At 36.0% G+C, this 25,913-nt stretch overlaps 3 protein-coding genes across 6 annotated transcripts in view; 1 reads left to right on the top strand and 2 right to left on the bottom strand.

The window, feature by feature from the left end:
• Window positions 1-25,913, bottom strand: part of LOC101739744 (citron rho-interacting kinase) — a 160,089-nt gene that overhangs the window by 48,827 nt on the left and 85,349 nt on the right. The gene's annotated exons all lie outside the window — the stretch shown is intronic.
• Window positions 1-25,913, top strand: part of LOC101736939 (rabankyrin-5) — a 63,834-nt gene that overhangs the window by 23,457 nt on the left and 14,464 nt on the right. For both annotated transcript variants that reach the window (XM_038016451.2, XM_038016452.2), the window contains exons 6-8: window positions 21,951-22,177; window positions 23,587-23,730; window positions 24,878-25,247. In XM_038016451.2, the coding sequence (XP_037872379.1) occupies window positions 21,951-22,177; window positions 23,587-23,730; window positions 24,878-25,247 (741 nt within the window). The remainder of the gene's footprint in view (window positions 1-21,950; window positions 22,178-23,586; window positions 23,731-24,877; window positions 25,248-25,913) is intronic.
• On the bottom strand, window positions 922-17,034 carry LOC101736674 (uncharacterized). 3 transcript variants are annotated; one of them, XM_004928828.5, is made up of 5 exons: window positions 16,680-17,034; window positions 10,525-10,665; window positions 3,390-3,563; window positions 3,101-3,257; window positions 922-2,071 (listed from the first exon to the last, which is right to left on the bottom strand). In XM_004928828.5, the coding sequence occupies exons 2-5, from the start codon at window positions 10,580-10,582 to the stop codon at window positions 1,948-1,950; spliced, it is 513 nt and encodes a 170-aa protein (XP_004928885.1). In that variant the 5' UTR covers window positions 10,583-10,665; window positions 16,680-17,034; the 3' UTR covers window positions 922-1,947. The 3 variants fall into 3 exon arrangements, with proteins under 3 accessions (XP_004928885.1, XP_021205524.1, XP_037872382.1); XM_021349849.3 differs by lacking the exon at window positions 16,680-17,034 and adding an exon at window positions 11,548-12,027; XM_038016454.2 differs by lacking the exon at window positions 16,680-17,034 and adding an exon at window positions 10,876-11,058.

Genomic DNA, 25,913 nt, shown 5'->3' with positions numbered 1-25,913 from the left:
GAGTTTCTCGCCGGATCTTCTCAATGGGTCGCGTTTCCCATCCGGTGGTAGATTTTGCGAAGCACTGCTCTTGCTTGGGTTCGTGTTAGCAACGTCGTCAGGTTTGAGCCCCGTGAGCTCACCTACTAGTTGAGGTTACGCTGATATAGCCTCCCAAGGCTCTCAGTTTAGGTAGGAAAAAAAAACAACATTCGGACCGTCGGTCTACCGAGCATTATCACCCGCTCGGTGGAAGATCTTCCCTTTGTGGTTAAACCTACCAAAGTACCTTCATTTTTACTGGTGGCAGAGCGTCTTGTGAGCCCCAACGGATAGATACCGCCATCCTCCTTAGTGTTGCCGCGAAGCAGAAATGGGTTTCGAGCATTTGAAATTGTTCGAACCCTTAAGTTGTTGATGTCTATGGGCTCCGGAAATTACTCGAAACCAGTTGGGCCGTAAGATTGTCCACTATTCTAAGCAAAAAATGATTTTAATATTATTATGAAATTAACACCCGGCCTCCTTAATTGAATATCATAGCAATCGTCGGATCTACGTAATTATGAATTTACACCACCTGTAATGCATCTATGCCGAAAATGTAGATAATTCAATAGATAAATAAAAGACTCGAATATCGTATTTGTTCGTGATGTTCTTTTAACAATCATAGATCTTACCGCTTACTTAGTTTTGTTATCAACCATATCTCCTAATACTCGTAATGAGAAATAGTATAATTTTGTTGCTGTAAATAAAAACATAAGCTGTCCGATATATAATTTGAACTTACCGTTCATCCGTGCGTCAAGTGCTGACTACTAAGCCACGACAAGACTACCAAAAACTCATATTCATATACTCACAAGTGCTCCCGAAAAGTTTGCCTCTTTTGGATGGTTAGGCGGGAGTGTAGGAATTGTATAAACAACAGACGCATTATAAGTATTAGGCTTTTATTACTTCCCCCTATTATCACAATAAGAACATTAAAATTTAATATAACTTAAAATCGGTACGAAATATATTATACTTTGTAATTTTTTAAAGAAGGTTTAAATGTCTATCGACATACAGCTCTCATGATAATTCGAACAAAGTTTAATCTGACTACTTATTCTTATATGCAGTTACCGTAGTTCGTTCATTTTAAGATGAAGTTTTTATTTCATTATAGACTTTCATTACATTCTGGTCTAAAGGTGAATAGTCAACATCAAGCTATGCTATGCTGTGCTGTGCTGTTCTTTGCTTTGCTATGTTCCGAATCAATTGGCACTACACTGGATAAAATGACTATGAGAATAAAAAAAGTGATTTTTCAACTTGCGTTAATTTACTTGCCAATGAATTGGTACTCATCTCCGTAGAGATAGCTACTGCAGCAGACGTATTCAATAAACTCCCCTCCACGGTGTTTACCGAGCGCTTATGACATGTCCTTCTTCAAACGAGGCTTGCGGAGAGTCAATGGTAGGCAGCGGCTTGGCTCTGCCCTTGACATTGCTGATGTCCATGAGCGGTGGTAACCACTTACCATCAGGTGGGCCGTATGCTCGTCATTTTTTTTTGTTTTAAATGAGTCATGCATTTTTAGAATACACTATATACATATAAGTGTAAGGCATGAGGAACTACATAGAGAACATTAAAATGAAACTGGTACTACTCATTACATGAAGATTTTGAAATTAATCACTTTTATTAAATAACTATTTTTATATTACCTGCAACATTCATTGAGTTATTTATCTAAACCACTGATGGTCCCCAATGTTGTTACATAGAATATGTAGAAACCTTAAAGACTTAAAACGAACTCGTCCAACTAAACCTATACAAATACAACAAAAAAACATGTCTGTTTTCGTATTATTTACATAAAAATATCACAAATAGCTCTGCGATGAGTCGAGTGAGCGTAATGCGTCATAAATATTAAACTACCTAAGGCAATATTGACAACTACCTAAGACTGTTTATGTATTTCATTAGATTGAATACTACAATGAATCCCATAATGTCGGTGTAGCCTTCGTGAGTCACGGATGGCGAAGAGTTGCAGAGATTGCTACGGCAATAGCAGTATCTGAAAAGAAAAAAAAATTGAGAAGATCAGACCGGAACAAACGGATATTTTTTCTTATTCACAGTCTGCATATTCACTGCCATTGCGATAAATGCTTGTTCACGTGGTATTATTTAATTGAAATAAAGTAATGCCGTAGAGATAAAATTTTATTAATTTTTTCACGTAAACAATTAATTTGCATTTAAACCAGGACGTTAGTTACGTGAATAACAAAACAAAACAAAGTAAAAAAACATGAGTCATGATAAATTCTGCGATATACTATACGGACGTTCACAGCAAAAGTTCAGATGAGTAATAATGATCGATCGAATTAAAAATAAATACAACTAACTGCATATTAAAATGGTATGTTTATGTGATACTAACGGCCCGCACCGGTTCCGCTCGGGTCTTTAACAAAAATTTCGACGATATTTGACGTTGTTTTATTTTTTTTAAATAAAAGAACACTTATTGCGGCATAACTATAATAGTTAGACATACGCTGTCGCGATACTTTTTGTAAATAATAATGTGTTCTACAAAGTCGTAGTACATTATTTTATTCTATCATCAATAGTTTACGCAGGGCACACGATGTAAACAATATTTTAGGTAAAATTTTTTACACCTTGGGTTACATTTTTGGAGTTTTAGTAAGGATCCCTATTTTTTTTTCAAAAAATATTATAGCCTATGTCACTCGGGAATAGTGTAGCTTTCAAACATTGAAAGAATTTTTCAAATCGGTTTAGTAGTTTCGGAGCCTATTCTAATTTCCTAATATTATTATTTATGTCATATAACAATTCAGTGGAAGCGTTTTGAAGACACATTAACCGCATTCAGATTTTCATTTCGTTCTGAGTTGAGGTAATGTGATTTGGAATATTGTTTCGGTCATTAATAAGAAGGTAGGTATTGTGTACTTAGAGCAAGCAATACATAACGTAATTCATATCAAAACTTGAGTTTATTGATAAAGTATTGTTACTACGACAAATTACGCAAACAATATATTATTATTGTATTATGTTTCATTACCTTGTAGGAGTTGTTCTCTGTCCTTTGTCATCAATATCCTGGCAGCCTACTTTATATGGCTCCATGACTTCTGTTTTCGGGGACCAAACACCGTTCTTGTACTCCTGGTAGTCATATTTTTGAGGTGCACAGTCGCGGAGGATTCCTTTTATTCTAACTGGGAAACAATGAATTAGTTGATAATTTGGAAGACATTCTACAGTCTACAGTTACGAAAGAACTTCGGGTTGTATAGTTTGGTTAAATTGGAATACATCGTCTACAATTGCTGTGAAATTATGAAACTAACCTCCGTTCTGAATATCAAGATGAAATTCCTGTTTCATGCACATCGTAGAGTATGGACATTCGACGATAAACTTGTCTGAGTGGTCGAAGTGGACGCAAAGTCGATTCGTGTTGTTGTAGTAGTAACCGAGTGGAGGGTTGATCAGGCACTGGTAGCATTGCAGAGATTGAACCCCTAAAACAAAGTATAAAGATATATTTGTAAAAGTCGTCGTGGCCTTAAGGATAAGACGTCCGGCGCGTTCGTGTCGAGCGATGCACCGGTGTTCGAATCTCAGGCGGGTAGCGATTTTTCTAATGAAATACGTACTCAACAAATGTTCACGATTGACGTCAACGGTGAAGAAATAACATCGCAAAATTATAATTTGCGTAATTATTGATGGTAGGACCATAGGTGAGTCCACGCGGGTAGGTACCACCACCCTACCTATTTCTACCGTGAAGCAGTAATGCGTTTCGGTTTGAAGGATGGGGCATCCGTTGTAACTATACTGAGACCTTAGAACTTATATTTCAAGGTGGGTGGCGCATTTACGTTGTAGATGTCTATGGGCTCCAGTAGCCACTTAACACCAGGTGGGCTGTGAGCTCGTCCACTCACCTAAGCAATTGATTTCTAAAACGGAGAATTTCAATTGCACTTAATTTTGGAATATGTTATTGTATAAAATATTCATTTAATTGCTGTGAATCAATCTGGTTGGAACCGCTAAGTTTAATCATCGTCTTCCAAGACTCGTTGCTGCCGAGCAATGTACGCACAACGGTCGATAGTGACAAGTCCGTTCCGATTTGGGCAATGAAGATACGACGTAACCCCTCCCAAGCGGAGCAAGCTGCGAGCGTTTGCTTCAGGTGTCCTCGTCGTAGGCGCAATGATGGCATTCCCATCGTCGGCTCCACCCCGGCAATAAAGTGCAGGTAATGGCCGAAACAACCATCACTTGTGAGGACATGTGTCAGACAGAAGGTGAGACGTCTTCGGTGATTCGTAAATCACCCAGTCCGCTAGGACCGGGAGAACCGCCTTGACAGTCCTCAGACCGGCAGTCGGGTCCGAAAGTATTATTTATTACTATAATATAATCTATATATTAATACGTGAAGCAAAAACTTTGTACCCCCTTTTTACGAAAATTGCGCGGGCGGAGGAGTATAAAATTTCCCACACTTTTTAGAGTAGTGCAGAATGCTAATATTTTTTTAAATTATGCGTACAATAAATCAATAAAACATTACACACACTACCATGTATTTGACACACACACACACATATATATATTACACGTAATCAAAGTTGTCTATATCGAAGTGTCAAATAAAATTCTATTATTTATTTGTTTATTTCATCAGTTTCGTAAATATCTATCTATAAGGCCGTGAATAATGTCACCAATATTGTTGAAGTGTATTTTATTTGCGTCCGTTTTAAAAGGTTTCTGCGTAGATTTAGACTACTACGTCGATTACGAGAATGAAAAATACGAAAACACAGAGATATCATTAGATTCGCGTAAATCTGGTGATAATGATGAATTATTGCATAACAACAGGTCACTTAATAATGTCGTACAGCATACTGAATGCGTCGGTAATAACAACTCAAGTATACTAAATCCTAATAGAATTTTGGCAAACAATACATCTGTTGTGAACGAAAGCCTTATAAAGAAATCACAGGCGATTGAAGATATATCTTATATAAGAAATTCGACAGATTTGATTCAAAAGTTATATTTTTACGACTTTTTTGATTATCCTTCACCAACATTTCAACATGTTGAAAATAGTACAAATATTGCTTTTCATGCCACTGGTACTATTTTTCAGAATGGCAAGGATAATAACTATAATAGCGCTGAAGGAAATAGTATACTCAATTTCAAAAATTTGCAACCAGCCGTTGTTAAATGGCCAATCAACCAAATCAATAATGATGTTTTGCCAGTAAACCGAATCAATGCTAACGTATGGTATGTTGCAGAAGACTATCCATGTTGGAACTTACCAATACTATACGGTAAATTACCAGAAAGAAAGAGGGCTTCCTCTGTATTTTTCACCAAGGGACAACTATTAGAAAATGTCATTGACGACGGACTTCAAATACCACATGATTCAATTTCATATACTAGATGGCGCTACCAGAGAAGTAACAAGTGGTGTCAAGATGAACCGTGCTACGGTGACCATACGCTATGTTTGTTTCCAATTAAAAAGAATTCTGCTATGTGTGACAAAAACTACGTAGTGGTAGCACCGAATAATAATGAAAGGATCGTCTTAGTCAATACTTTGAACTCAATGCGAAACGAGATTGCCCGTGGAACATCTAAGGACTATAAACATTTGCCTACTGCAGCTAACATGAAGCAAATTATGTACGACCAAGATTTGGAAAAAATGGCAAAGGCGTGGCTCCAGCAGTGCTTGCCCGGTCATCCCCCGTGTTCAGCACTCGGATCTAACTATGTCACGCAACTAGAATGTACAAGATATGGAAATGATTGCTGTATATATAACAAAAAATATAATTATGGATCTAAATGGTAAAATTTTACAAAATATATTATTAAAGTAAAATGTTTTCATATTTTAAACTGTTTCTTTATCTTTAAGCATACCTTTGCCGGAGTGTTTCGTGCCTGCAATCGTTGGTTGTGTCCATATTTGGTTTTTAAGCGCTGCTCGGAAATTGAATAAACGTGATATTGAATGCGGACATGTATCAGCGTCAACTTTTCAAACAATACAAATACTTCGGGCTAATACTGATCGTATAGGATGTGCGTGTGGTAAGAAAACAAACGGTGATGTAAGAGTAGTCTGCAATTTTGCACCAGGGGCACATTTTTACATAGAAACAAAATTATATTGTGGTTTTATTCAACATGAAGATCTCATGAAAAACATATATAACTACATGGAAACTGATAATAAAGATGAAATGATTTGGTCATTATTAAAAATCGAATTTAAAATGATATTTCAACATTTACCGCGTTTTCATAATGTAACAAACATTACAAATTCAGTTCATTACGTCAATAAAGTATTGGATCAATTAGAACATTTAAATATTCGGAAGATATATAAAGAAAACTGGTATCGAAAACAAACAGAAATGTATTCGAATGAAACAGAAGCAATGATTGCCAGGCTCGTGACCAAATATATTTTTCATGAAGATGATAGAACTGTGTGTGATACGGATAGACCTGTATACATTATTGGGCAACCTGCATCTCAGTGTGTTGAGAAAAGTCGAGGACTTACGTCACTTTGTTACGATTTTAATGAACCCACGCCTGGGTACAGGCTCGCGGCCGTTGTCGCACCGGCAATTTTATTTCTCTTAATACTGTATAATTTATTCAGTGGAGTCATGAGACAGAATAATTATTATTAAAGACTTAACAATATTTTACAATCGAAAGTTATGATAATTTAAAAAAAACAACGTAGTTGGTTAAGACACTAAAATAATTTTCGATTTATTTTAATTGGTCCTTCATGAAATTTTACCAGGAAATTATAATTCAGAGTACCTTAATAATCTGTGGTATTGATAATTAGAATAATATGTATGGGATCTCAGACTTTCGACTACAGATACTGTGACTACTTCTTGACAGAATTCTACAGCGACTTAACAGCCGTTAGAGAAAACAATTGAGCCTTCAAGGTGGTCGGCAGCCTTTACGTTGTGTAGCTTATAGATGTCGAAAACCACATAACACCAGAACAGTTGTCAGTCTGTTCACCCAGCTAAGCTATAAAAAAAGGTTTTTCTGCCGTTAAAACTGAGACCTTAGAACTCTTTTCTTGAGGTGGGTGAGGCATTTACGTTTTAGATGTCTATGGGCTCCAATAACCACTTAACACGAGGTAGGCCGTGAACTTGTCCACCCATCTAAGCAATAAAATAAAATGAAGTTGTTAGATTGGCACAACTGTTTTCCATTTTGGCACGGAGTTAGAGTTGAATCTGTCATTGCAGATTAAATACAACTAGTGGTCCCGCAGTAGTCGAAATTCGACTATAATTAATTGGAATTTGTAAGTTTGTACACTATTGTGATTGTATTTTATACTTCTATAATCACAAATTTCGCCAACACTACACTATAAAAAATACTAGAGGTCCCACAGTAGTCGAAATTCGACTATAATTAATTGGAATTGTAAGTTTCTACACATACTATAATCACAAATTTCGCCAAGGCTACATACCCTATAGAAAAATATTAATAAAGACAAAGAATATTTAATCTATTCTCAATTTGACCATAGACGTAAAGAACAAAAGTTTGACAATAAATAGTATGCATGCGTGTGTGCGTCAAATACATAGTATGTGGTGTGTGTAATGTTTTCTTTATTGATTTTATGTATCTTTTATGCATTATTTAAAAGAAATATTAGCATTGTGCACTTCTTCTCTATTTTCTCTATAAGTGTGGTAAATTTCATACTCCTCCGTCCGCGCAATTTTCGTAAAAAGGGATACAAAGTTTTTGCTTCACGTATTAATTAATATATAGATAGATTAACAAAGGCAAACAATATTTAATCTATTCTCAATATGACAACAGACCCCAAGAACAAAAGTTTGACAATAAATAGTATGCGTGTGTGCGTCAAATACATGATATGTATTGTGTGTAATGTTTTCTTTATTGATTTAATGTATCTTTTATGCATTATTTTAAAAAATATTAGTATTGTGCACTTCTTCTCTATATTCTCTATAAGTGTGGAAAATTTCATACTCCTCCGTCCGCGGAATTTTCGTAAAAAGGGATACAAAGTTTTTGCTTCACGTATTAATATATAGATGCTGTTTTTAGTTATATCTTAAATAGTGTGCATTGTCAATTTCATAATGGACAAAGAGTTCTATATCGAATAAGAAGTTTGTCTTAAATTTTGCTTCGCTAATAGAATTTTGTGTTCGGAGTCACTGAAAATGTTAAAGAAGGCTTACGGTGAATCGACTTTATTAAAAACATGTCCTTATGGGTGCGTACAAAAGCGAGCTAGATGTGATGGAATATTTGCCTTATTCTGGCTGGCCATCAACGTCTGCAACTGAAATAAACGTCGCAACAGTCTCTAACTAACAATCCTCATTTTAGTTTGAGAGAGGTAGGGGCCGTACTTTCAGTGTTTCATGAATCAGCTTATACCGTTTTATATAATCATTTGGGTATGAAACATGTTACCAGGGACGTCTTAAACTAGGATAGGGCCCTTGGGTACACAAGAATTTGAGGCCCTTTTGGAAAGTAAAAAAAGCGAATTATAATAACATTTTTTTACTGAGTATGACCATTTATTGTAGGTAATCAAATACAGTATGATATAATATGTCATTAATGATATTAGAATGCGGCTGGTTTTTTGGTTACGATTTCGATAACGGTTTCTTTCGGGATTTCTGTTGAGCAAAATTTTCTATTATAGGCATAGTATATGCCTTCTGATTACTGATTTGTGAAAAAAGTGTAACGTGCCCGACAAAAATGTTTTGAGAATAAACGTGTGAGAGAAATTGTCGGTCTTTCGGGGCCCCCTGAGAATGGGGGCCCTGGGCACGGGCCCCGTGTGCCCTTATGGTAAAGACGGTATTGCATGTTACCAGCTAGTTCCAAAAGACCTGAGTTTTCTTCACAAATTCAATCGCATAAGAGTCGTTGAGGACATGCTAGAATGAGTCGATTCCGACTCAACATTAAAGAAACTCAATGCTACTGATGACGAGACATACGTTTACGGGTTTGGTAGGCAAACAGTCAACAATCTTGGGAGTGGCGCCTTCCATTTAAACCAAAACCGAAAAAAACCATGCCAAAGTCGATCAAAAGTCAAAGTCTTTGCTTGTTTTGTTTGACTATCGCGGTGTTCGGAATTCTTGCCGGGAGATCAAACAGTAAATAAATAATATTATTTAAGCGTTATGGAGCGTTTAAGAAAGCAAATTCGACGAAAAATGCCAAATTTGTAGAAAGTAAATTCTTGGTTTTTGCACCACGATTATGCACCTTCCCATGAGGGAATCATTGTGAACGAATTTTTCACCAAAAACCCAACAAGCAACCAACCACCTTTTTCACCAAAGATCGCTCCACCCGACTTCTTTCTTTTTCCTAAACTCAAATTGTCACTTCGTGGCACCTTGAAGGAGCATTCTTTCTGGTCGTTCCCTCAATGCTGAGGATCGTGACTGTATGTCAATCTTCTCCACTCGGTCCGGTTCTGCGCCATATGTACCGCTCCCTGTATCTGGCCTCCAGTCACCTGCTTGAGTTGGTCCACCCATCTAGCTGGCGCTCTTCCTCTAGCGCGCTTCCCCTCCATTTGTCCGATAATGATGAGTTTCTCCAGGCTGTGCAATGAGGATCGCATTATGTGCCCAAAGAAACTCCGGATCCTTTCCTGGCACATAGTCAGCAGGCTCTTGGTAACCCTCAGCTCTTCGAGCATACTTTGCATGAATTACTAACATTTTGTGTATTTATTGATCTTTTCTCGGAACTTTCTTGATAGAGTAGCACAAATGTTCAGAAGAAAAAAAAAAATGTGTGCGTGTACTAGTGTACACACGTAAGAAGTGAAACTTGTTTATGGCCTTATTTTTCGAAAAATGATCTACATGCAACTTTCTAGAAATTGGTTAAATAAAGTTAAATTAGATAAAGTTTAAACAAAAGGATTTTATTATCATAGACATGAATACAAAAAAGTTAAATTAGATAAAGTTTAAACAAAAGGATTTTATTATCATAGACATGAATACAAAAAAGATGGCGCGTAACGGAAAAATGTGACGCGTAACCGAAAAATGTGACGGTAAATTTTTTTCCAACGCCGATAAAGAAGTTTCACTTCAAAAAGGATATTTGTTCGCATATTTATCTAATTCACTTCATTCTTTGTAAATATTAAGATGTACGTATTTGTGTACAGTGAGAGATAAGATGTAAGGCTACACGTATTTCATTCAGCCTACTTAAATCGCTCAAGTCCAATGAACTTGAAATTGTGTGAATGTTATTTTAAAAAATTTGCACCTCCTACAAAACTAGTTTTAAATGATACAATATACATTACAACATACGTTAAACACTAACCTGTATTTGTCAAGGATAATATAATCAAAACGACAGCTATGAAGTACTGCTCCGTCATATTAAATTTCACTGTCACTTTTTAATTATCACTTCACCAACTACACGACGCGTTGTGTTTCTTCGGCGAATGATTGCAGAGATCTGAAAAGAAAACAAAATGATAATATGGTATGTCAAGGACTTTGAAACGACTTGGGTCAGGTCGTTTCGTTGGTAAGCACAGAAACAACTTTTGTGGTCTAGATGCGTCTACAATTACTTAATGCAATGCGTGCTTGTATTTATGCTGCATTTATAATATATCATTTCAACAAAAAAAATGTTATGCTTATTTTATCACAGTTCCAAGACCTTTTGTATTATTTTTTTGTATACTTTTACTGTATTATTTAATATTTTAGCTAATACAACTCGCGCATAGTGATGTGCTTGGAACGGTCATCGTTATTGCAGCTATGCCGTAATGCATCGGTAATACTCAATATTATAATAATATGTACTGCGTGGTGAATTGGCGCAGTTGCCGGTCGTGTTCGTTTCAAGGTCCTAACATGTTTGCCTGGCCTTTCTCTGAATCAAAATGTATACGTGCTAAGATATCGATCGAGAATTATAAATTAATCTGTTTTTTTAATCTAAATATGTTTTGGATTTTGATCATATTGGCATTCCATATGAAATACTTTTGCTTAAGTTTTTGTATGAAAATAATTTTTAATTTGTTTCAATATGTGTTGTTGTATGTATAAAACATGTATTTGTAAATAATAATGTATACGTACGGTTAGGTTTTCTGTTACTTTAAAAAAAAAAATTGTAAGAAATCCTAGTGCTATTAAGATCAATTTTGAATTTCAAAAGCTTAAGTACGATTGAATAGAATAAATAACCTTCAGCCGTTTTATTTTTATTCCAAGGAATATACTAGCAATACTATTAGTTATGAACTTTACTCGCTTATTGTAATTCAAATCAGTTTCTAATTATTCAAATTTACTGACTGGATTTATATATTAAAATTACCTTTGTGTAATCTCATAACAACTTGAGGCTAATTGGAAAAGTAAAATGAGTTAAAAACGTACTGAACTGCACAAATTCACGTCATAAGAATTACAAAATACCGCTCGGTATTGCGTACACAAACGTCAACCATGCAATAGTTTTCAATACAAAATGAAACTAAAAATTCACGTGTGTAATGCAACAAAGTTAATACACTTTGAAAGTTTCTTAAGCGGCAAGCGTTTAATCTCCTCTTGTATGTATATATGCATGAAATATTATTATTTAAAAAAAAAACCGAAATGTGAAAATGTTTGAAGCACACATTGTTCACAATTGAAAAGTAAAATTGTTAATTCTATTATTTCATATGACGTTAACACAGTGACACAAATATTATGATCAGCATTTTGGCGTTAGTCTGTTTTATTGATCCGGTTTTGGTGTTTCTGCAACATGCTAAAATTACGTCAGCTATTTTTCTTTAACAGCAGGTTAAGGACAAAGAAACCTGTTGAGCTATTTCGTCTGTCACAAGGCCTATTCACGCGTACCGTGTACGAATTCCGTGAATATTTAAACTAACCGTTGCTCATTCTAATATTTAAAACTAAATTAGTTTGTTCATTTACATTTATTTATTCCAAAAATAATTACATAAAATCATTGAAAAATCGGAATAGAAAAACGTGCTCAATAATAAAGAACTTTCTCAACAAGTACCTTTGCTAAATTTGTGGTAAATGAATATTGTTTTCGACTTAAAAATATTAAATATATCAATATATTTTCAGTATATAATGTTATCAATCTGGTTACTAAGTAATATAGAACAGTAAAAAAAAAACACGATAAAATTATTAACTCTAAATCGCGTGATATGTATGATATAATGATTTGTAACAGATCATGTGGGATTTTATTAATGAACGTCTATTAATTCAACCGTGACGCGACTCAATAAGAGTGAACCATACGTAGGTGTTATTGGTCACGTGAAGAGCTTGAAACTTTTAAGCTCTGACTGCAGGAAGATTAGTTATCTCTTTGGAAAAAATAAAGATAATTTTAATATTGTGTGAAGCCGTTGCCGAAATGATAAGACGCATGGTATACACGTATTGAACGATGTGTCGATTTTTTATTTCAATGCAGACCAATGCATTTCACAATTCCGCTAATGGACTCTGAATCAAATCTGATCAAATATAATTCTACCTTTAAAATTATTGTAATAAAAGTACTCCACTGATTGTATACGAAGTGTCTGACCGTAAATTAAATTCGCTAACACTAAATGAATACATTTGAAATGAGTAAGAGTTCTAAGAAATATGTTACTGTTGCATACGAATAGAATATACATTAGTGCCAACTGCGCCCACACTTGTAAAACTTAAGAGTTCAAGCATTCAAGTTCATTCACACGATGAGTAATAAAATTGTATGATGTATTTATGCAAAAACCATATACCTACACAATTTTTAAATCAATTTAAATTTAAAAAAACGAGGGTAGGTACCTAGTTCCAAATTGTAATAAGTTTAAAAAAAATAAAAAATCCATTACCGAGTTGTATCTACACATATGTTCAGAACGATCTGCGAGATATCGTAATATAATATATATATGGTGGTAAAGCATATTGTAGCTCTATATCGGTTTGGTAATAACCTCGAAGCATTCTTTTGTTCCGTCGCTTCGCTGTAGAAATAGGTATTATGAAGACGTGGAAGCTCAAAATGCAAGCCCACCGAGTTCCACGTCGGTTTTTTTTTATTGCCCTTGTAGGCAGACGAGCGCACGGCCCACCTGATGGTGAGTGGTTAGCGTCGCCCATGGACTTCAGCAATGCCAGGAGCAGAGCCAAGCCGCTGCCTTCCGAGCCAAGCCGCTGCCTACTTTTTCTCAGTAGGATCTTCTCAGTAGATTCGCTATTCCGATCCAGTGGTAAATTCTACAAAGCACTACTCTTGCTAGGGCTAGTGTTAGCAAATTCTCTCAGGTTGTGCCCGTGAGCCCCCCTACCCGTCCGGGCGTAGCTGGAATAGTCTCTTAGGCTACCAGCGAATAGGTAGGGGGAAAAAATCATAATGCAAATTATCTATAGTAATTAATTACATACTTAAAACATAATAATCGAGCCATCATTAAATCGATCTCTCCAGAGGCCTAACAGCTTGGGTGTAGCTGCTTCGCGAATCTACCACTAGATCAGATTCAGTGAAAAATTCACCAGGCTGATACTATTGGACAAGAGCCTAGTCGAACTCTTCGACGAGTACCGTGAACTTTTTTGAGGCTGCTACTAGCGATAGAACTAGTATCATATTGCTCACAGGAAAAAGGAGCGAACGAGGATACAGGAGTTGCATTCCCATGCCTTACAAACTTTTAATATATAAAATTGCCGGAGAGACAGTAATCAGTCAAGATCCTCTGAAATCTGTTTTTATTGTATAAAAACTCTGTAAATATGTAGTTTAAAATATACAGTACTGTACAATTTAACCTTTCAAACTCGCTTGATTATTTGTGTATTTATTCAAAGCATTCTAGAAAATAACGTTGAATTTTTAGAGGTTAATTAATTCCTTAAAACGTAAGTAATATAATTAATTACTCGTACATAGAACAAACTTTTACGTCTACGTTTTCATAAGTATTACCGATGCCTCCAATGAACACTACTCTAACTCCAAATTCGTAGGTTTACAGGAGGAGAGTTTAAACGAAAAAAGTTGATAAATATATCTGCAATAATAAAGATTTTATGGTTTTTTCTTGTGTAACTAGCTGATTTACTCTTGCTTCGAACCCCATCAATAATGAATCTGTAATACTTTTAAAATAGTGAAGCGATTTGCGTGAAAAACGAAAATTTCAAAATTTTGAGTTAGAGTAGTGTTCATTGGAGGCATCGCATTCTGATAAGAATCTGTATTATATGCCACCTACGTGTGAATAGGGATTGAAATCAAAATGGCATTGACTCACGCTGATTGACTCAACTCTTGTCAATACGTATTATACATTGCAACCTTGAATAGTTTATTAATGCAGGTGAATAAGTCAATGTCTTTAGTTCAAAGTCAAAATTACAATAAAATTCTATTGGGCATTGTAAGTATAATACAAATCGTGAATTTAGTTAGTCCCTATTGTAAGCTTGTGCTTGCTATATTTAACGCGTAATAAATATTTCTTCATAGTTATCACAGACGCTTTTAACATTTACATTATCTTCTATTATGCGTCTAGCTTCCGTATGCGGACTTATATCGAGTAATGAGACTATTCCGGGGCTCTGATCCTGGGATTCACGGGAGTGAAAATTTTTAAGTTAATACGTTCATACTTAAGAAGTCTTGGCGATAAATATTCAAGCATAATTTATAGATTTACATACTATAAGGCGTATTGTGAATTCGCATGTGTATTCTGTCTATTTTTACCGCAAAAATTTACTGTTGGTAGGACCTCTTGTGAGTCCGCACGGGTAGGTACCACCGCCCCACCTATTTCTGCCGTGAAGCAGTAATGCGTTTCGGTTTGAAGGGTGGGGCAGCCCTTGTAACTATACTTGAGACCTTAGAACTTATATCTCAAGGTGGGTGGCGCGTTTACGTTGTAGATGTCTATGGGCTCCAGTAACCACTTAACACCAGGTGGGCTGTGAGCTCGTTCATCCATCTAAGCAATAAAATAAAAAAACAATCATGCGTTTTAGCTTGAATTATTGGACAATCATGGTAAAACTCTTGTCTGCCCAACTAGGGAAATACAATTTATATTATACGGTGCAGTTAAAAAAGGCTTTCGGTTGGCCTTAGGTTTTACTATATGCCCACGCTATTGTCCATATATGATCGCATCGAGTGCTCCGTACAAATGCTAAAGAAGATCAAAGTTCTAATTCAACTATATCTAAATCTAGGCAAGACGTGTTGCAAGCCCATACGGGTAGGTAATACCGTCCTGCCTATTACTGCTATGAGCTAATCAGGCACTTCGGATAGAAGAGTAGTGGCAGCGGTGTTACCAAACACCAATAGTATCCATAGGCAACCAAACAACAATATTTTTTTTATAAGGAATGAAAATTTAGTAACTATTCACGTCAAGCTAAACGTCAAGGTAATTCTATGTAATCAATCGTTTTGTATTTATTGTAAGATTTATGATTAGCTCATCGTTTATTTTGGCCTCAAGTGACGTAACACGTAATGAAATTACAATCAGCTGAGTTTTGTAAAAGATTGCGGCTCAATTTCAAAATATTAATGCAAAATACTATTAATAAAAATTCTTCAATTCCCTATTCTTGTCTCCATGTAGGCAGCGACATTTAAAACGTAGCGGTAAAATTTTCGATAAATATATACACCAGTTTGGCCGTGAGCTCATTTTCCTAACTTAACTAGTAAAATTATAAATATGTTCCTAACTATAGTATTCATAAAGATATGGGTACAATTTCTTAGACGATCCACAAGCTCGTGAATCATCTCACAACTAGATACTAGTACATACATACAACTATATAGTACATAAAACGTGTCAGTACAACGTGTATACACAATACAAGAAAATTATGTTTACTGTGCTTAACAAGATCACGGTTGATCTGTATACTTTACGTCATCAAATACCTTGCTGCTTGTACTTGTATTTAAGAGTTAAGAGTATGACGAAAACAAGCACTTAGCTCTCGTGGAGATCACGCAGATACTCGATGTGTGATCAAGTGACGTCATTGTTGTATTATTGAGTTAAACATTTATAATATTACTATCCTAGAAAATAAAGTAAAAAAAAATATTATTCTAGGACCAGTCGGGTGATAAATTTGATACTTTAACTATAAATGAGACCTTACAACTTATATCTCAAGGTGGGTGGCGCATTTACGTTGGAGATGTCTATGGGCTCCAGTAACCACTTAACACCAGGTGGACTGTGAGCTCGTCCACCCATCTAAGCAATAAAAAAATAGAAAAAAAAAAATATATATATATAAATTTATCGACTTCAATTATTAATAAAGTAATAAACTCAGTTTTCTATGGATGTTTAAGTATTGAGTTTTGGTAACAATAGTAATGTTGGCATAAAGGTTTTTCGAAAATTATATAAGCACACAACTTACTTTGATGAACTATAATCAGCATACAATTCTTAATACATTCTCCAAACACTTTTTGGCCAAGATAATGCCAAAACTTTGTCAATACGAAAAACATATAAAATAATCTATAATAGATGTACTTTGATATAAGGTTAAACGTATTATGATGGAACGCTCAATTTGATTCCATAGAATTTACACAGACACTTGTAGTAATTAATTAGTATCGTAAATCAGCACGTGTGTTGTGCATTTCGTGAAGGAACGCGAGCGGGTCCGTATGTTGACAAGAAACAACTGAGCAGCTTAATGATCCAGTGCTCACCGCTGCTGCGGTGCTGGTAAACACGCACGTTTCGATTCATTTCGTAAGGCCGGCTGTCTAGCGTTTTATTTGCGGGTCGCCGCCGATCGCAAGGATTTTGGTGCCAAAAATGTATAGTTTGCGGGTTGAATGGGTTAGAGGAAGGAGGAGGAGGTTTAAAGGCTTTTCACAAAAAAAAACAACATAGTAGTGGATCGAGCATCTTGTACTTGCACTGGTAGATGCCATTATAGAGGGACCGACCTCTTTGAGCCGCATGAGATTAAGTTCTTTTTTTTTTTGTTTTTTTTTATTGCTTAGATGTGTGGACGAGCTCATAGCCCACCTGGTGTTAAGTGGTTACTGGAGCCCATACACATCTACAACCCAAATGCGCCACCCACCTTGAGATATAAGTTCTAAGGTCTCAATATAGTCACAACGACTGCCCCACCCTTCAAACCGAAACGCATTACTGCTTCACGGCAGAAATAGGCGGGGCGGTGGTACCTACCCGTGCGGACTCACAAAAGGTCCTACCACCAGTAAGGTGTGGATGTCTTGAGTCACACGTGCGCTACACTGAAGGAAATAAGATGGGTTTTTTTTCCTACCTATGCTGATAGCTTTCAGAGGCTATTTCAGCTTCTCCTTGACGTGTAGTGAGCTCACCGGGCTCAAACCGGGATGTTACTAGCACTGGCCCTAGCAAGAGCAGTGCTTCGCAGAATCTACCACCGGATCGGAAACTCGACCCACTGAGAAGTTCCGGCGAGAAAGTCAGTGGGCTGTATCTATGGGTTAATTTACTCGTCGAGCCCTTCGTCTCAAGCGACGGGCTAGTCGAGGACGGTGACCGGTGCTTGAGGTACCTAAAAGCACCGTTAATGGATCGGGAAGATCCGTCATGACGTGCTTAGGGCTAAAACGGCTTATATTACAAGTCAGGCTTCGATGTTTCAAAGCAAGCTGCAGCATTCACGTCGTCATGTAATAGAAGCTCTAGTATATTAACCATTTATGAACAGATGTGCCGTGAACTCGCTTGTCTATCTAGTAAAAAATGTTATAGTTGTTTTTATCTTCAGCTGTCTGTGAGTAACTTCATTGAACTTATACATGACTTAAACCTAGTATCCATCACATAATAAGTAGCCGTTCACGGAAGCTGGAATAGCCCCTTAGGTTACCAACGAATATGTAGCGACTTAATAAAATAATAATAATAATAATATTTATAACAAGATTATTACTTGCCTTTTGGTCTGCTTTGACTATTCATTTAGGTAATGGCTGAGCACCTGAAATCTTATGAACGTGTTTTTTATTTTTATTTAATTCGGTTGGCCATTCAAAAGTACCCTATGAAAATAGGCGGCAAGTGATCGTTTTGAAATAAAATGCGTGAACACGTGGTCTATAATCAGAAAATGAATGACGGGGTTTTGATGCTTTTAATAAAACTCTTAAAAAGATAAAAATGTGTATATAAATAGAACAGACTGTTTGCGTGCGTTGGAGAAACTGTACTGTTAATCTCAATTCTTGATTTATCTACTTGATGTTTTCGATATAATTGATGGATAGAAATCAAAAACGAAAATGTAGTCGACTATTATTAAACATTTTAAAGATTAACTTATTCTCTTAAAGGGTTTAAACGTTATTATAAATTACGATTCTCGAATAACTGTTTCTCGAAGTATTTACGAAATGCTTATGGTTTAATGATTGCGTCGAATTTTATCGGTTCTGACAAATTATGGTTTTCCATGAATATTTTGCAACGTTAACAACGTGACTAAATATTTAATGGAATAATAGTTAAATACTGGTTAATACAAAATTGAATTTTTCCGTCTTCGGCAAGGTCAAATGAGGTTAATGTTTTCCGCAATATATTTTGTATTTTGTCTTTGTTATAAACCATTCGGTTGTTTTATTTCTTGTTATTAATTTTGCTAACCAGAGCTCTTTGTTTCCATATTCGTTTTTACATTTCCCCCATATGAAATCTATATATTAATACGTGAAGGAAAAACTTTGTATCCCTTTTTACGAAAATTACAGGGACGGAGGAGTATGAAATTTTCCACACTTATAGCGAATATAGAGAAGAAGTGCACAATGCTAATTTTTTTTTTAAATAATGCATAAAATATACATTAAATCAATAAAGAAAACATTACACACACTAAATACCATGTATTTAACGCACACACGCGTCCATGCTATTTATTGTCAAACTTTTGTTCTTGACGTCTGTGGTCAAATTGAGAATAGATTAAATACTGTTTGTCTTTATTAATATTTTTTATAGTGTAGCCTTGGCAAAATTTGTGATTATAGAAGAGTTTATATTATAGTCGAATTTCGACTACTGCGGGACCTCTAGTTAAATTAATTTTACATTAACAAATTACGCAAGGATAATAATTGAATGTTCGTTACAAATATCGCACAACGAATTGTGTAATCGTGAAAGTAGACTATTGTAATTCATCAAGTTACATTGACGAGTGTTAATGCGACTTGAATTCCGAGCGCTAAGTCTGTCGCGCTCTGTATAATAATATCGGTTCGGTACTTGATTTATTGTTTATCGATGTATATGGGCCGAATAGTAGTATTGGGATTGCGAATTGGAAGTTACAAAGTAGGCAAGTCATCTGCTAGGTGCACGGACGACCTGGTGATATGATATGTACATCGTAGAACCGGTGATTGTGGCGAGCCTTTTAGGAGACCTCTGTGTAACAATGGTCGTCTTTAGGTGTAAATATATAAAAATATACGAGAGAGCAAATATGATATTTTATTGATATATAATATTTTTTTACTCAATTTTATAATTCTAGCAAATTCATAGCTTAACTGGTCTTGATAAGTGATTAATGGAACGCATATAAATTCTTGTTTTGCTGCAGATATTGGGGGAGCGTAACGTAATTGTGTTTCACCCACCATTTATTTACGCCTCGAACGCAAGTCCTATTGTTTTTGTCTCTCGCTACTTTTAATCAATTAGTACCCGTTGTTAACTTAAGATGATCATTCAAACTATTACGTCATAGATTGAAAAAAAAAAACACGTGCAAAGGTACTTCATTTGCTGTAGTAACTTTAAAAATATGTTATTTCTCTCTTCTTCCGTAATTAATATTTTAAAAGAACTCAATATTTGATGGTCTCACGTTTTTTAATATGATGACATTAAAATTTCCTTGAGAATTAATTACGCAAACTAAAGGCACTCATTGTTTGCTGTTTTTAATTGCTTGACATTTAAAACTGCATCAAACGTATGATATTTTGCATAAGAATGTACGTTATTGAAGTGAACTTCATATAATAAGATACCTACATTCTACATGCTTCGACATTTTTTACTGGTGATAGGACCTATTGTGAGTCCGCGCGGGTAGGTGCCACCGCCCCGCTTATTTCTCCCGTGAAGCAGTAATGCGTTTCGGTTTGAAGGGTGGGGCAGCCGTTATAACTATACTGAGATCTTACAACTTATATCTCAAGGTGGTTGCGCATTTACGTCGTAGATGTCTATGGGCTCCAGTAACCACTTAACACCAGGTGGGCTGTGAGCTCGTCCACCCATCTAAGCAATAAAAAAATCTACATGCAATAAACATTCAACGGACCAGACTTTGTTCTGCACTTCGCCTGTCGCCAATCAGTTGTTTTGACGTTACCGTTGCGTGCTTCCGAGGTTGAACTCGGAGGGGGACGTCGGATTTTCTAATGCTGCCCGTAACTTGTAACGATTAGAATAAAATTATTTTTACGATTTAATCTCGCGTTCTATATATTGTTCTCGAAGCTTCGAATGTTTTACGGTTTTCGTAGTCACGGACGACGATAGTTTTGATTATGTCTACGACGCACGGAAACCCAAAAAATAATTAAATGAATTTGTGAATTTAAGTAACATTTAAAGAACTATTAATTCAGCTATAATAAAAAATTATGCTTTTTTTATTTTAAGCGTTAGGATGGCAGGGTTTGTTGATCATTGTATAAATTTTTAATTAATCTTTAGTAATGGATATGGTACAAACATCCCCCCTTAAACATTGTACTACAGGTGTACTAGTCATTTGGTAAAGTACACTACTTACTATCTTAGTTCTTTATCAGAGATCGAACGTCTGAAATGAGCTTAACGGTATATGTTTACGGAGTACGACACCTCTTCGTTCAAGTTAGCAATATGGCGATTATTGTCTATGGATTGATTGCTTATTATGGGGGAAAAGGTTTTCTTTACCAAGCTAAGTTTAAAAGCTCAACTTTGTGTAATAACTCTCCCTCTAAAAAGTGTTTTTATAGCCCTATATTAATGAACACAGAAATTAAAAATTAATGCCGCAACCTGCCTTGAGACATGAGGTTGAAGCCTCAATCATATTGTGCAATATCTGAAATTAGGAAGCAAGTTTGCTTCGCGGGGGAAATATGCAGGACGGTGGTAGGTACCGCGGTGTACCCGAAATCATAATAACTTATCGCCACTTCGCCAATAAAAACATTTCTTATTTCGGCCCTGCGTGCCTCGTATAGTAAGTTAACGATTGCCTAACACTTCCTAAATGAATGCAGACGTAACGAATTAACACTGTACAAATACCGGGCAACCTCTAAATATATTTTGACTACAAAATTACTGTTCAAAGTCAATTTTTCGACTATCTATTTTTGGTTTAAAATACGTTCTCTTTTTGTTTTTTTTGAATGATATGCAAGTTTTTATGATACTTACATGCACTGAATAAGTTGAATGCTCCCAGTCATTTTTTGCATGTACAATATTATACATGCAAATTTTTAATGTACAAGAGGTCAATTCTCTCAGAGTTCAGTCACTCTGTCGTATTATCTTATTTGGTCTTTACATTATTTCATTTATACTCATTGTTATTTTTGAGACTTGAGACCTTAAAAATGAAATTTAAACTCAGGTTTCATTGTTACAGTTAACCGATATAGTGAACGCTATGTCTTCAAGAGGAGAATTACCATTAGAATTAGCGTTGCGAGGCCGAAGCGCTTCCATAGCGACAACTCTTCTACAGCATTGTGCGGACCCCGACTCCAGAGGTCCGCGTGGGAGGACCTTGCTACACAGGGCGATAGATTCACGAGACGCCTTCTCCGCCAAGTTCCTAGTTGACAACGGCGCCGACCCCAATTTGACAACCAAGTAAGGATTTTATCTATTAACTGGCAGACAAAATCTGCTCACACGTCTGTTGTCGTCCACCTCAAGACATCGTTAAGTTGAAGCCACGCATGGGACAGAATAACCGCTAATTTATCGTTAAAATCGAATCACATTTCAGTGATACCAACAGATACAAAGACAAAACGGCAGTATCACAGGAGTTGGTCTAACAGCACATTACCCGCTGAGTTTCTCGCCGGATCTTCTCAGCGGGTCGAGATTCCGATCCGGTAGTAGATGCACGAAGCAGCTGTCCTTGAGCTGTTAGGACTTTCGGAGGCGCTCGGGCAGCTGTTAGAAAATCCCACCCCTCCTAGCCGAGCCTTTATTCGCCTACCTCTCCTGGTGAAATTGGAAAGGCCTCCGGATCACCAGAAATCCTTCATTTATAAAAAAATAAAAATAAAAAAGGTCTAATTAACGACACGCTCTTTTTCTGGCCTAGCGTTATACTATACTTAATAACTGAAACACATAGCGCACAAATGCATAGCGGTTTGAAGGGTGGGGCAGCCGTTGTAACTATACTGAGACCTTAGAACTTATATCTCAAGGTGTGTGGCGCATTTACGTTGTTGATGTCTATGGGCTCCAGTAACCACTTAACACCAGGTGGGCTGTGAGCTCGTCCACACATCTAGGCAATAAAAAAATATATAAAAAAACGCATACAGCAGGGGTCGGCAATAGCCAGAGCGATTTACTTACTCTTGTCAAACGGCGATATACAGCAAGTAGTCAGTTGAGCTTAGGATTGTGCATAGATTAGCAGTTTGCTAACCCTGAGCGTATCTAATAACACGCACGTATTTTTTGTTAGTGTGTGATCGTATTTCGAATAGACCACGCGTAGACCGTGCATTTAAAACTGCCAAGTAATCCGAAATAATTATTTTCTTTCAATACCGAACAAAGCTTAATGACTCACATTTAGATAATTGTTTAAGAACCGGGAACTCTAAATATATCCCCCATTATAAGAAATTAGCTGAAAATATGGACACCCAAGTTTCACACTGAATTATATGTATCATTATGTATGACACCAACAAAATATAGTTATAAAAAATCTGTTTTTTTTAATACCTGTTGATTATCTATAAAATATGCGCCCTCGGTGATTTTCATATTTAATATTGCGCCCTTAAGGACAAACAGGTTGCCGACCCCTGCCATAGAGGATAAACAGACATTTATTTTCATTTATATAGAGGTTTATAAATAAATGTTTCTGTAAATTTCATCAACTTTATTAATAGTACCGTAATATTTTACAAAAAAACAAAAAACCTAGATTCGTGAACCACAAGGTCGTTCGTCAAATTGATATTTAATCATAATATCGTCTATATTTTCTTTATTCAAAATATGTTTTTTTTTCTTTTCAGAGAAGAAGGTGACACGGCATTACATCTGATCGCTTCTCTAACCACGAGTTCGTGTGACGAAGAAACCATGGAACAAATGACGGAAATAGCTGAAACAATGATACAGAAAAACGCGGACATAAACAAACAAAATAGAAAAGGATTGTGAGTAACGCCACGTTATTTTAAGGTCATGCCAGAAGTTATTTAGAATGTCGATCCTTTAGCGTGTCACGTATTTTGTCAATTGAAATGCGCTTTACGCCTTATTTGTGTACGATTTATTTTTATTTATTTGGTTTCCTTTTGTTTTTCTTGGGGATGTATTGTTAACTAGTACAAGTACATACCACCATACTATATTATTTCTGGTGCGAAACAATCGTATTTACGTTAGAAATTGATAGGTTTAAGATGTAGGATAGTGATTGTATAAACAAATGTGAAGCTGTTTGCACTCTCTGGTTGTGTTTTTTATAGTCTCTGCTAACAAATGAATATCGTAAATTCGTCTATCGATCTAAGAAGTAATTAAAAAAAAATTGAAATATACACACGACTAAAATTACGCATTAAATGCTCATATCGATTAGTCGAAGGTTTTTTTTTTTGTTACTTAGTCACGAATCGAGCTCATGGCCTACTTGGTGTTAAGTGGTTAGCAGAGTGCACAGATATCATAGCGAGACATCAGTTCTGAGTTGTAAATTATAACGGCTATCCCACCCTTCAAACCGGAATATGAAATACCGTTTCGCTGCGGAAGTATACAGAGTGGTTTTACCTACTCAGGCTCACAATAGGCCCAACCACAAGTTGAGTCCGATTATTGAAGTGAAACTTCTAATGCGACTTCCAACGAGGTTACGTTAAACGTTTAACGCTACCATACTAGAAAGAGATAGACAGAGAGTGAATGCGTGGCACTCAATATACATGTTACAGGCCAGCGCGAGCGTTAGCAATAGTAGCATCCAATATTTTAATAAAGTATTAAAAAAATATATTATATTCATTTTTCTATCTATAATTTAAAATAAGTATATAAAATAGAAATGTAGAAGATGCCGCATCTCTTATACACAGCATTCCCTATTAAAAGAGCAATCTAATTTAGGGATGAAAAATGAAGAAAACCACAATACTACACATCGAAAAAGAAGTTTCACTTCATTCACGTGCACCAAGTTGCACGCGCACCGTTTTTTTTGCTCACAGTTGTACTATAAAATCACTCGTTAGTTTAAAACAAATAATTTGCCACGTCTCAAGATCGAGGTGATTCGATCGATATAAACCGAAATATTTGCAGCACACCCCTGCACCAGGCGGTCATAGCGAGGAACCAGAGGATATTCGACATGTTACTGAAACAAGCTTCGCTGGACACAAGCTTACGTACTATAACGGACGAACAACCAACGCTGTACTACGCGCTGGTCGACGACAGACGAGCGTCTATATCGTCTAGTGAGACTTTAGTTATGAACGGCTCCAATCCTTTCGACGCTCCGGTAACCAATAAGGACGCCTTTAGCGAAGATCCCGTGGAAGGGAAGAACGAGGGCGTTGTAGAAAGATCTTTCGCCGCCAAGTTATTGGAGAAGGGATGCATACCGAATCCTTTGTACTCTGGCTGTGGGGACAGTCTTCTGCATATATTAGCCCAGGGGTGGTTTGAGGTGAGTTTGCCTAACAAATATTCATACTATGATAAAAAAAAAACAAAGTCTAAAGCATTGTTAATATTTACAAAAAACTGTGTGTTTGACCAAGCGTCGTCGATAACTAGGGACTTTCATGTTTTTTTGAACTATTTCAAAAAATGCTTTGTTTTCTACAATGATGACTATTAGTTTTGCAAAAATTAGATATCGTCGTTGTCAAACCAAAATCTGCTATGTGCACTTTTGAGATTTTTACTTTTTGACCTTTTCGTATACCTAGTTCACAGCCCACATCTACCTTTTAAAAAAAACTGTTATGCGTCTATAGCTTTCATTTGATATAGTTCTTACAAATTCACCTTCATATAAAAAATTTATGCGAAAATATTTTTACTTGTTTGATTCAAAATACAGTTTTTGCGCATAGCAGATTTTGGTTTGACAGGACCGATATACTTGTCAAACATGCGAGAGTCGATATCGAGTTCCGTGACGTAGTTGGTATGGTCACTAAGCAGAGCACTCGACTAAAGTAGTGTTCCCTTTGACGTCCCTTATATGTATATCTACGGATATATGTATGTATGTATGTACGTATGTATGTATGTATGTACGTACGTATGTATGTATGTATGTATGTACGTACGTATGTATGTATTTTTTTTATTCCTTAGGTGGGTG

Source organism: Bombyx mori, chromosome 16, assembly GCF_030269925.1.
Source record: "Bombyx mori chromosome 16, ASM3026992v2".
NCBI classification, from domain to species: domain Eukaryota; kingdom Metazoa; phylum Arthropoda; class Insecta; order Lepidoptera; family Bombycidae; genus Bombyx; species Bombyx mori.
This window is presented reverse-complemented; position numbering and strand designations above follow the sequence as displayed.

Bases quoted from the DNA above. Each gene is read 5' to 3' on its own strand.
- LOC101736674 (XM_004928828.5), bottom strand. From the start codon at position 10,582: ATGACGGAGCAGTACTTCATAGCTGTCGTTTTGATTATATTATCCTTG. The intron at 3,258-3,389 runs GTTAGTTTCATA...ATTGTTTCCCAG, and splicing joins TCTTGATATTCAGAACGGAG to TTAGAATAAAAGGAATCCTC. The intron at 2,072-3,100 runs GTAATGAAACAT...TTTTCTTTTCAG, and splicing joins CAGAGAACAACTCCTACAAG to ATACTGCTATTGCCGTAGCA.